Raw genomic sequence first — 11,319 nt, forward strand, 5'->3', positions numbered from 1 at the left:
ATCGGCTACTGCTGGGCCACGATATCAATGGTATCGTCTCACTTTGACCCATCCCTATTTCATGCAAGGTGCCTGCGTGGAAAAAACTTTCTGATTTTTTTATTAAACCCACTGATATTAACAAAATAAACAACGCTACAATGGCGGAACCACTTCCTATGCGCATTAATTGGAATCCCGATATAAAACACAACCAAATGGAGCGGTAAGTGTGCGGGAACACCAAAACAAAGCACAATCCCTTTCACATGCTGTCTTTGTTATTGTTTCCCCAGCTGGATATGCATCTACCCCGCCTATATCAATAGCAAGAAGACTCGCCAGGAGGGTCGCCGCCTGCCCAAGGAGAACTGCGTCGAGAATCCACACTACCACGAGATGCGCGATGTGCTGTCTGTGACCAACATGCACTTTCTGGTTGAGACACTGAAATATCCGCGCGAAATCAGCAGGGAGATGCAATTCCGCGGCCGCATTCGCGTCCAGCTCCGCAATGCCGATGGCACGTTGTGCAGCAAAGACTTTCCCTCTCGCGAATCGATCATGCAGTACATTGCCGGTAAAATACCTCAGCTGAAGACGCGCCAGAACAAACCGGGTGGGGAATCATTCCATCAGCCCCAGCCGCAGTCAAGTGGCTCTGGAGCTGCTGGCGGCGGCGGAGGTGGTGGTGGCGGTGGCGGTGGCAAGAAGGGCAAAGGCAAGCGTCGTTGATGATTTGCATCATGTTTTTAATGGCATTTGTTCAGTTGGGTTTCTTTTGTAATAAATTCTGTAAACATAAATGTTCTACCCCTCCCGTATGTTGTGTCAAGTTCAAGTGCAGGAATTCGGCCTTGGCATGAGATCTTCATACCGTAGCGTATCAAAAAGAGAAATCAGCACATAGAACATACGAATCAAGCATAGAACAGCACCCCATTTTGGAAATGTTTCAAGATCACACGATGTCAGCGAAAATTCCGTCAAAATGAATAATAAAAAACCAAATCGAAAATCGAGCGACTGTCACGAAGTGGAGAAACATCTACAATTTCACCTGGTCAGCGTATAAAAAGCGTCGCGCGTCGCAATCGTACAGCCACAACCCAATTCGAGTGGGGCCAAGACAGAGCCGCACCGACCATGACACCGGAAATGATGAAACCTCGCAGCCTCTACGCCTACACCATAGCCCTAATCTTGGTTTGGCTGGTAGTCCTCCAACTACATCTCGCTGCTGCCGAGACTGCAACCACCGAGTCCCCATCTGCACTCTCCACTTCATCGGCACCAGCGACGTCCTCTCCTAATGCCAATCCGCTGACGGAGGCCAAGCACGAGCTGAACTGCAAAGCTCTCTGCGAGCACTGCGGCTGCTTGGGCTTCTACTGTGGCGAAGAGTGCCTCTGTGAGTGCAACGACGAGAACTCGGACACGGAGTGCATTCGCACCATGCAGGAGAACGCGAAAACCCTGAACACTCCCTTCCAGATTCTCATCCAGGGCCCGAGCAGCAACCGCTTCGTCCGCAATGCGCAGCAGTTTGAGCAGCGTCGCGATCTGGTGGTCAGGAGTGGCACTGGCCCGAAGACCGCTCGCAATCGCCGAAACACCATCACCATCTATAAGCCGTCTAAGTCGGCGGGTAAGCATGCAGCCAGCCAGCTGACGGCCAATGCCCTGGAAGCAGCTACGAAGGGGGCCAAGGAATCGGAGCTGGTAAGGCATAAGCGATCAGTAGATAACCTGGAGTGGTTCAACGATTTCGCTGGTTCACTGGTGCGCCCTTCTCCCTTGGGCACACGTGGCCAGAAGCCGCGGGTGTCAAAGCCTGCGGCATTCAAACGCCAAGCCGCTCCGGTGGAGCCTGCTGCAGTTACACGTCGCGAACCTTGGTTCTTTGAGCAGAGTGGCACGCCCTTAATACGTCCTGCGCCCCTGAAGAAGCGACAGCAGGCAAATCGTGACAGCAAAAGGGCTTGGAAAAGCAGGAAGACTGCGTCCAGCAAGGCCGCTTCCTCTGAAGAGTCGCAGAGAGAATCTGAACGTGACATCAGACCGCTGCGAGATGCAATGCAAGTGGTGGAGCGTATTCCTCGCGTTCTCCAGGACACTGTGAGCCATTTATCGTCCGACAACAAAAACAGGGAAGATGTCTTCAGCCTGAACATCATGAACGATGACGTTGAGCCTAAGGAGCGGGCACCCGTTTATCGTCGTCCCAGTGGCCGCTCCATGAGCCGATTCCGCAACGATATTAGCCCAGAAGCTGTGACCCTAGCTCCTGCTGTAGGTCTCCCAACGCTCGCCCCGCTTTTGCCACAGCGTGGCGGCCTCCTCTTTCCTTGGCTGCGGCAGCAACGTTTGAGGCGTCTTCAGCAAGCTCGTGGAAATCAGTAAAACCCATACACAGCGCGTTTTTTATTTTCATTGTTGTATATTTTTAAGTATTCTTCGATCAATAAATTTTCAGGCGGTAAATAGATATGTGCTGCTTAAAATCGATTTCTTATCGAAGCAACCTTGTTGTGCTACCACACCATGCGGGCGGAATAAGCAACAGTTCTGTGGCACCACTTAAAACGGGCGTATTTATTTGAATATTTCAGCAAAAACATAAAGACGTTAATTTCACCAACATTTATATTATCAAAAGTGCCTACATCAATATATTCGTTATAGTTATAGTTAACGTTCCTCCTTTGAACGCGCCCTCTTGCGGTTGCGTTTCCGCAGCTACGCTCCATCGCTGCAACAGGTAGCTAACAAAATTGGTAAAAAAAAAGGTGCATGCGAGTGAACGAACTGACGCGAACCCTTTCCCCCATCCCCACAAAGAGTGCATGAACAAAGGGGGGCTGCTATTCATGTCATTTACTGCGAGATATATGTGGCTTCAGCTGAGAGAGCGTTAATGTGTACGAGACGAGTGTTTTAACGTTAAAGAGAGTGCAGACCAAAAAGAGAAAATGAAAACAATTCATTTATAAACGATAAACGAATATGTGCATGTTAATTTGTGTCGCTTGTATATAAGGAAATAATATACATAACAACAAAGAAGTAAATATGTAAATGTGCCCTTGCCAAATACTTATTGCTCTCGAATGTGAAATCAATTCAAAATCAAATACACAAGCCAAGTGAAAGAGAGTGAGAGCGTGAGCAAAAACGAATATGTAAAAGGTGATTTCAAAGACCATTAATATTGACTCCGATCAATGGTCGATCAACTAGTTGCTTCACTACAATTGTTTCTGCTATTCCCCGTGTATGTGTGCGTGTAAAGGATCCTCCCAACCAGAACAAGGGAACCCTCTGATTGTCTGCCGTTAACTGGAACCAAGGGAGTCCAAACTTAACAGAGAGAGAGAAAGAGAGAGAGCCTATTTTTAGCCAGACTGCTGCATCGCTGCTCGGCGCATTCAGCCCCATGGGAGAGCTAATCTCAAAGTCTGGAAATGAATTCCGAACAAATCAGTGCAAATGGAATGGGGAATGTAGTCTGCGACAAGCGAACCCCATCTGCTTTGTGTGATCCTCTTGTGATGAGGCGAAATTTATACAAAATTCTGAATTGGGCAATTCGATAAATAAAATCATGTAATAAAATTGCAGGGTTCCCTTCTACCGTTATCTATGCCATGATATAGCCGTACCGATAGTGCCGTTAACTAAAACACAAACACACACGCGTAATGGAATGGGAGAGAGAAAAACAGCTGCACTGAATCAGTCTGCGATTGTCTTTATCTTTTATAATTTGTTGAGATAAGTTGGTCAAAGCAAACTGTTTCTGGGCAATGGGGAGGATAATCCATTGAAGTGGCATGTTCTGAAGTCTTTATATAGCGGGATTATTGCTTCAGCTGCCGATATTATCAGCTAAAAATACTCGTACGAGCACGACCGATCAAAGGGCATTTTAGTTTACATTAAAAAAAGATTTATTTTACAAAGAACAAAAGTCTATCAACCGACCCACTTACAGAATGAAACAGCCGGAGGCGAGCCATTGATAAATCCACTGAAAGACATATAAAAAAGGACCAGCATGGAGTGGGTGCGCAAAATGCGAACACGCATGGCAACCAAAAGACTGCCAGAGGATGTCGACGATGGACTGGAGACGCTCGAGGAGTACAAGCAGCGCTGGCGCTCCGTGCGCATCATTTACTTTACAATGTTTTTGATGGCGCTGGGCTTTAGCATCATAATCACGGGCATATGGCCCTACCTCGTCAAGGTGAGTGTCTCTTTGGTACAGCTCCGCGTGACCTGCGAAATCTTATGCAATTCTCACTCCAGCTAGATCCCAATGCCGGTAAGGAGTTCATGGGTCTGATAGTCGCAGCCAATCCGTTGGGCCAGATGATCTTCAGTCCCATATTCGGATGGTGGGGCAACAAGCTGGGCACCATTCGTCTCCCGCTGCTCATCTCGCTGGCCCTGTTCACCGTAGCCAGCGGCATGTACTCCTCCTTGGAGCTGGGTCCGCCCAATGTCAAGTACTGGATGCTGGCGTCTAGATTTCTGATTGGCGTCAGTTCAGCGAACATTGCCCTGTGCAGATCCTATCTATCCGCAGCCACGCGTATCAGCGAACGCACCCATGCCGTCTCCATGGTGTCCTTGGCCCAGGTCTTGGGGTTCATCATCGGCCCGACCCTCCAAGCGGCTGTCACACCGCTCGGCCCCATAGGTCATGTCTGGCTGTGGGGCAAGATGCACGTTAACATGTTCACGGGCTCCGGCTGGATCAACGTGATCATGAGTATGTGCAACTTCATGATGTTCCTGCCCGGCGTATTCGAGGTAAATCACAAATGAGTGAAGTTAGCTTTGTCTCTTACCTAAATATTTGTCTGCTCTGCTTTTAGGAACACAAAATTGCCGCTCGAGAGGTTATGGTCATGCAGGGTGGCACCTCAGAGCGCGATACGTGGAAGGGCATCAAGCCGAGCTACCTCTCCGCCTGGACCCTGATTGTGGCCTTTTTTGTGCTCGTCTTCAACTTTGTGCTCCTCGAAACGTAAGTTCTACCAAACGCTGAGAGCTTGAAGGTTTCATGTTTAATCTTTTTCCAGCTTGGGCACATCGTTGACAATGGATATGTGGGCCTGGACGCACGAGCAGGCGCTCTGGAACATGGGCATCATGATGACAACTGCGGCCATAGTTTCGCTGGTGACATTCGTGATGATCGAGCCGCTGTGCAAGCTGGTTGCCGAACGTTACGTGCTCATCTGGGGCGGGTTCTCGCTGATGGTACTGGGTCGTGTGCTCTTCCTGCCGTGGGGACCCGATCCGCCCAAATTGGCCTTGACCTACAATGCTAGCCTCAATTTAAGCTTGGACGATCCCGCCTATCTGGGCTGCCCACACACGCAGGAGTGGTGCGGTGACATCCCAGCCGTCTCCCTGACACAGTTCATAATTGGCTTTGCCCTCACCTCCGTGGGCTATCCAATTGGCGTGACACTCATTCAGACGATCTTCTCCAAAGTGCTGGGGCCCCGACCGCAGGGCGTCTGGATGGGCTGGATGACGGGCTCGGGCTGTCTGTCGCGTGTCTTGGGTCCCGTCTTTGTTGGCTCCATTTACACGAGGTTGGGCACCTACTGGACCTTTGGGGTTACATCGTTTATGATGCTCGTCGCAATGATTGCGCTGCAGTTCGGCAAGTGAGTTTTAATCTCCAAGATTTCGTATTTTCTTCAATTAATTTTCCTTTCCTTTCAGTCGATTGCTCATCCCGCCTACGTTTGACAAGCCAGCGCCTGTGGAGCTGCAAGAACTGAATAAACTGAATGGCGCACAAATAGAAGACAACTCACCGGATGAATCGCTCCTTACCGATAAGCTCACTGATCCCACCTAATCGCTGTTCCAGCTGCCTGTCTTAGCTGTAGTTTAACGTTGCAATACTGTCTTTAGAATGTAGTCCTTGAGGATCCTAGATTTACAAATCCTTCCTTCCCCCCACAAATCAGAGGTAAAAACCAATATATTCGTATATTTTTGCATATTTTCGACTGCTATAGATTCTTTATTGTTACACACAAAACTTCACAATATTCAATAACGTTTTGATCGTTTAATTGCTGGACAGAGCATGAGCAGTCGTTGTCTAGTTGGTGTGTGTGGGGCAGGGGTTTTGGCCAAGCATAATGGGGGGAAATGCTGGGACAAATATAGGGTATTCTCCTGTTTAAGTTTACGATTAGTGTTAGTGTAGTAAAATACGAATACGCGGCAGCCACAAGTGTGAAAATGAGGTCAACAGCAGCCACACAACACATTCTGTTGCTGCTGGCGACCAAACCAGCTGAGCAGCCACAAGTCTGTTTATGTTCACAAAATGTTTGGGTATGGGATCGAAGGCGACTGCCACTCAGCTGCTGCCGTGATAGTAAAACTCATCTCAGTAGGGCGCATAGCGGCGACCCGGTGGAGAGGGACCGCGCATGCCGCGTGACGATATCATGCGATCGTCAAAGGAATCGCGACTAAAGTCCTCATAGCCATGTGGTGTGGGCGAGCTAAGGGAAGAGGAAATGGCATACATTAGAATAGACATTTAAAGAGGTTTTAACTGTCTTCCACATACCCATATCGACTGATTCCATTGCTGCTGCGTGGCGGCGGTGGCGAGCGACGACTGAACATGGTGTCATATCCACGTGTGACGCTGCAAGAGCGCAGGCTGCCGCTCAACGGAGGCGGCAATGGCATGGGCTCGCGACGTGAAATCGGTGGCGGTGGGAAGTCACGCATACGCGATGACTGATAGCGACGCTCGTACAAGTCGCGTGAATCCTCGAAGCGACGGTCATAGTAATCATAATCCTGTGGAGGCGAAGAGAATCAATTAGTGGCTGTGAGGCGTGGGGGAGGGTGAGCTTTGGATGATGTTTTGAAATGTATGCTGCATTTACCCTAAAGCCGTCCATAATGCGATCACGCAGGAATGGCGGCGGAGGTGGTGGTGGCGGATAGGGATCACGACCGTACATACGATCTCTGTAGCCGCCGGCACTGAGCGGCGATGGCGGTTCGCGTCCACCTCCGGTGCTGCCATAGAGGCGCGGACACTCTTTCGACCAATGACCGGAACGGCCGCAACGATAACACTGCTCCGGATCGCCCATGCCCGGCTTGGGGCGCACACGACTAGTCGATACTTGAACCTTGAGCGGTTGGCCATCGACCACGCGACCGTTCAACTCCTTGATGGCATCCTGCACATCACCCACACAGTCCAGATGCACGAACCCATAGTTGCGCACAATGTCGCACTCGACGACGGTGCCGTATTTCTGAAACAGCTCACGCACCTCCGGCGCCCGCGTTTTATCGGTTAGATTTCCAACGAAGATTTTCGTAGTGGGCGTGTTGGGGGCGCGACGACTTTTGGCCGCCTCCACTTTGATGGCATTATCGTTCAAAACGTAACCGTTCAAGTTCTGTATGGCATCGCGACCCTGCTGTTCGGTTTCCATGTGCACAAAGCCATAGTTCTTGACCACATCGCACTCGACGACTGTACCGTATTTCTCGAAGAGCGCACGCAGCTCGGTAGCCTGAGTTTTTTCATCGAGATTACCGATGAATAACTTGAACGTGCCGGCTCCGGGCATGGCGGCAACGGGTTCCGCTGCGTTGTCGTCCACGGTTCTTGCGTTTCTTGAAATTGGGGGAAAATCCGTACGTACGCGGCGGCGTTTGTTGGCGGGGCGGCGGTTTCTTTATCGCGATTGCGACGACAGCGACGGCAGGTACGAGGAGATAACCGCGACCTCAAAGTGAAAGAAGAAAACAATGCAATTTTCATCTTGTTCGAACCAATGTGCTAAAAGTCATTAAACAACAGGAGCGCGTATGGCATGTGCCGCGAACGTCTGGCATGGATTCTATATACTACCACTGTTGTATACAATACTTTCTTGAGGAGGCGAGGCAAAGCGGGCACGTCATGCACAATGTCTGGCATTATTTGGCGTCGGCACAAGTACATACACAAAAAAAGATGGCGGCGACAGGCTCACAGTTTCATTTTTTCACGGTTGCAGTGGTTCGCCGGGGCTGCCGCTTCAACAAACTGACTTAATGCTCTGAACACGACTTACCTGTATATGATGCAAATTTAGCTTTCAATGCCCCACAAATTTGTAAAAAATTATTTATTTCACGTTGAAATTTTCGGAATCTTTTCCTTTGTCCCAAGTGTGACCGCGGAATTATCGATCAAATATACCGACAGACCCTCGGAAATATACCGAAATATACCGAAATATACTTACTCTTTTGTCAAACTATCGACCCGCACAAAAATCTCGCTTTTCCACACAGGGTTGTGTTTCTGGAAGTGTTGGCTAACATTAATTGTTTGGCTTTGCGCAGCACTAGGCGGCCAAAAAAAGCGGGATTCTGAATTTGGAGTTAATGCAAATTAAATTGTGTGCAAAATTATGGAGACGCCAAAGGGTAGTGGATATTCCACACGCCCCGAGCGCACGCCCACCCCCCGATTGTCTGAGCGTAAGAGGCAATTGTTTCGCAGCCGCAGCACCAATCTGGATCAGTTTGATGACGACGAGGACGTTCGAATCCTTGGAATTTCACCACTGAAGCCCCATGCCAGCTCCAAGAAGCCCAGCCAACTCAAGTTTGATCAGGAGCCTGAGGGCAGCAGCACGAGCAGTTCGCCGGAGACCAACAAGGAGAACAAAAATATACGTGGAGGCGGAGGAGTTGTCGTGGCGGCCACCGAACAGCTGCCGCTTTTGTTTAACAAAACAATGTGCATCAATAGCAATAGCAATAGCAGCAGCATCAGCAGCAGTCCACGCACTCCCAGAGTGAAGAAAAATCATGTGATTATTTCTGAGTCGGATGACGATGGAGGAGATGATGAATCTGGAGGCAATGGCAATCCAATCCGTCGAGTGGCCATAAAGCGCGTGCACACAACGGATACGTCAGCAGTGGCTGCTTCGTCTCACGATTCGGATACGGGTTCGCCGGGATCTAAGCAGAGGAGGACCAACCCGGAGGGGAGCATTCCAACCATGGCATTCTATTCCCACAGTGCAACACCCAGCTGGACACCGAAATCGGGCAGGTCGAGGCAACAGAAAGAGCAGCAGGAGCGCAGTGGCAAGGCGAAAACCTCACCAACATTTCGGCCACGGTTGGGCATCAATAAGGGAGTGAGCCACAAAATACGGAAACCAAATCGCCTCGTGCCGCACCATCACTTGCCTCCCACCGATATTGATCTACTTCTGGGCTCGCTGCGCAATGAGAAGCTCAAAAATCTGATCACGAAAAAGCGGGAGGAGCGCGCCCAGGTGGAGCAAGTGCATCAAATCCTGCACAGTGCTCGCGATCCAATTAAGATGGCCAAACCGTTGAGTGTGATAGCTGCCGATGATGCCAACAACAATATGACCGAGGGTACGTGGGAACAGACCTCTGACTTCTCCGATCTGAGTGAAGACGAGGAACAACAGTCCGATACTGCTGTGGAGCTTGAGCCCATTATACCGCTGATACGCCATGATGCGGTCACCGTCTCCCCTCCCGAGCCGACAGACCTGAGCAAGCGCAAGTTCTTCAAGTCGGGCAGGAAGAGCAGCACGTGCATGGAGGTCAGGATCACTGACAACATCAAAGCCAGTGTGAGTCACGGGCGGATTACTCTGATCCAGCCCCCCGTGAAGAAGGCACGAAGAGTGCGCGTCAAATCTGCCACATTATTCTCAGCGGAACAGGCCACAGTGGATGCAATTCTAAGGAATCTTAATGACACAGTCGTGGACGAGATTATCGAATCGAGTGAACCAGAGCCCAAGCCGACGGCTGCTCCCATTGAGGTGCAGGATGCTGCCATGAATGTTGAGGATGCTGCCATGGAGGTGGAGGAGGCCCCCGAACTTGTGCAAGAGTCAATAGTAACTGAAAGTGTTCAAGTACACGATCAAGACTCCGTTCCCGATCCCTTTGATAAATTCCGGCAGCGACTGCCTTACAACACCGATGATCCAGAGATCATGGAACAGCAGCAAATTCTGCTCGAGTTCCTGATTAGCAATAACATCTGCACGGACGAGTATTTCGAGTATTTTATTGGCGATCCCGATAGCCACAAAGAGGAAGCCACACGGATTGTCGATCAGTTGTATATGGTGGTCCAAGCTGAACAGTCGGCCCAAGAAGCTGCCATTCGATCCGAGGCAGAAGCAGTGATGGAGGAGAAGTCAGAAGTGGAGATGCAAAAGGTGCCAGAGTCGGTGATGGAGCAGGAGCCAGAAGTGGAGATGGAGAAGGAGCCAGCGCCAAAACTCTTTCCCATATTCACACAACGTCTCCAGCCTGTTCCTCAGAAAACCACGAGACGAAAGCCGGACACCTCGATGCGATTGCAGTCGGCGGCCACTGGGTCCAATCAGTATCAAATCGACGCTGGACAGAAGGCATTCGGAGCGAGGCAATGTCAGCAGTGCGGTTTGGTTTACACCGTCCACGAGCCAGAGGAGGAGAAACTGCATCGCGAGTACCACAGTTCCATACATATTTTACGCTTTAAGGGCTGGCTCGACGAGGACATTGTGGCCGTCTGTCCAGAGTGGTCCAACGATGGACGGATTATACGCATTAATGAACGTGCTCCTGCAGTGCGCCTGGACAGGTTGAAGGCCATAATTGGTGTGGTGGATAAGGAGCTGGGATATTCCTCGTACATTGTGCCAAAGGAATTTTACGCCTTTTTCGCCATACAGAAGCAGCAAATTGTGGGCTTTTGCCTGGTGCAGCCCCTTGCCCAGGCACATCGCTTCATTCATGTCGATGGAACGGACTACTTTAGCGAGGAGACATACGAGGCCAGGTAAGAATAATACTCCTTTCCCCATTAATTCCATTAATGAAAATCTCGCCCTTTTGCAGCTGCGGCGTGTCTCGCATTTGGGTGTCTCCTCTGCATCGCCGTCAAGGAATAGCCAGCCAGTTGATAAGGACTGTACAGAGTCATACCATCTTGGGACAGAAAATCTCCATGGATCGTATTGCTTTCAGCACACCAACAGACGATGGGCGGGCGTTGGCGCGTTATATTACGAGAACCGATAATTTTTTGACCTACGACCAGTGATGACAATCAGGAAGGTAGCGAGCAAGGGGAAATTGCCCGGGCTATTGAATAGCTGGAGTTATGTATGTTTGATATAGGAGTGCATCGGAACCTGTTTTAGTTGTTAAGCCAGTTCGATTATGCGTTTATTGTGTGTAATTAAAGCTATTTTCTATTAATATACATAATATTTATTTAAAAAA

General features: G+C 49.9%; 5 protein-coding genes across 9 annotated transcripts; 4 read left to right on the forward strand and 1 right to left on the reverse strand.

Annotated features, from left to right (window-relative positions):
• Positions 1-34: 34 nt before the first annotated feature.
• LOC117580315 (signal recognition particle 19 kDa protein) lies at positions 35-785 on the forward strand. Its single transcript, XM_034266810.1, has 2 exons — positions 35-205; positions 276-785. Exons 1-2 carry the CDS (start codon positions 141-143, stop codon positions 712-714), a joined length of 504 nt encoding a protein of 167 aa, XP_034122701.1. The 5' UTR covers positions 35-140; the 3' UTR covers positions 715-785.
• Positions 786-910: 125 nt separating this feature from the next.
• LOC117580309 lies at positions 911-2,467 on the forward strand. Its single transcript, XM_034266802.1, has one exon. It carries the CDS (start codon positions 1,126-1,128, stop codon positions 2,380-2,382), a length of 1,257 nt encoding a protein of 418 aa, XP_034122693.1. The 5' UTR covers positions 911-1,125; the 3' UTR covers positions 2,383-2,467.
• A 125-nt stretch (positions 2,468-2,592) lies between these two features.
• LOC117580305 (major facilitator superfamily domain-containing protein 8) lies at positions 2,593-6,010 on the forward strand. Of its 4 annotated transcripts, none has more exons than XM_034266797.1 (6): positions 2,593-2,740; positions 3,974-4,228; positions 4,291-4,797; positions 4,863-5,014; positions 5,070-5,666; positions 5,725-6,010. In XM_034266797.1, exons 2-6 carry the CDS (start codon positions 4,037-4,039, stop codon positions 5,861-5,863), a joined length of 1,587 nt encoding a protein of 528 aa, XP_034122688.1. In that variant the 5' UTR covers positions 2,593-2,740; positions 3,974-4,036; the 3' UTR covers positions 5,864-6,010. The 4 variants fall into 4 exon arrangements, with proteins under 4 accessions (XP_034122688.1, XP_034122686.1, XP_034122687.1 ...); XM_034266795.1 differs by lacking the exon at positions 2,593-2,740 and adding an exon at positions 2,838-3,168; XM_034266796.1 differs by lacking the exon at positions 2,593-2,740 and adding an exon at positions 3,570-3,585.
• LOC117580310 (RNA-binding protein lark) lies at positions 6,011-8,241 on the reverse strand. The gene is made up of 4 exons (XM_034266803.1): positions 8,112-8,241; positions 6,921-7,781; positions 6,593-6,831; positions 6,011-6,524 (listed from the first exon to the last, which is right to left on the reverse strand). Exons 2-4 carry the CDS (start codon positions 7,620-7,622, stop codon positions 6,407-6,409), a joined length of 1,059 nt encoding a protein of 352 aa, XP_034122694.1. The 5' UTR covers positions 7,623-7,781; positions 8,112-8,241; the 3' UTR covers positions 6,011-6,406.
• A 113-nt stretch (positions 8,242-8,354) lies between these two features.
• On the forward strand, positions 8,355-11,295 carry LOC117580299 (N-acetyltransferase eco). 2 transcript variants are annotated; one of them, XM_034266786.1, is made up of 3 exons: positions 8,355-10,226; positions 10,275-10,873; positions 10,933-11,295. In XM_034266786.1, exons 1-3 carry the CDS (start codon positions 8,454-8,456, stop codon positions 11,135-11,137), a joined length of 2,577 nt encoding a protein of 858 aa, XP_034122677.1. In that variant the 5' UTR covers positions 8,355-8,453; the 3' UTR covers positions 11,138-11,295. The 2 variants fall into 2 exon arrangements, with proteins under 2 accessions (XP_034122677.1, XP_034122676.1); XM_034266785.1 differs by having other exon boundaries at positions 8,356-10,873.
• Positions 11,296-11,319: the final 24 nt, after the last annotated feature.

The sequence above is a fragment of the Drosophila guanche genome, unplaced genomic scaffold (genome assembly GCF_900245975.1).
Source record: "Drosophila guanche unplaced genomic scaffold, DGUA_6, whole genome shotgun sequence".
Classification (NCBI taxonomy): Eukaryota; Metazoa; Arthropoda; class Insecta; order Diptera; family Drosophilidae; genus Drosophila; species Drosophila guanche.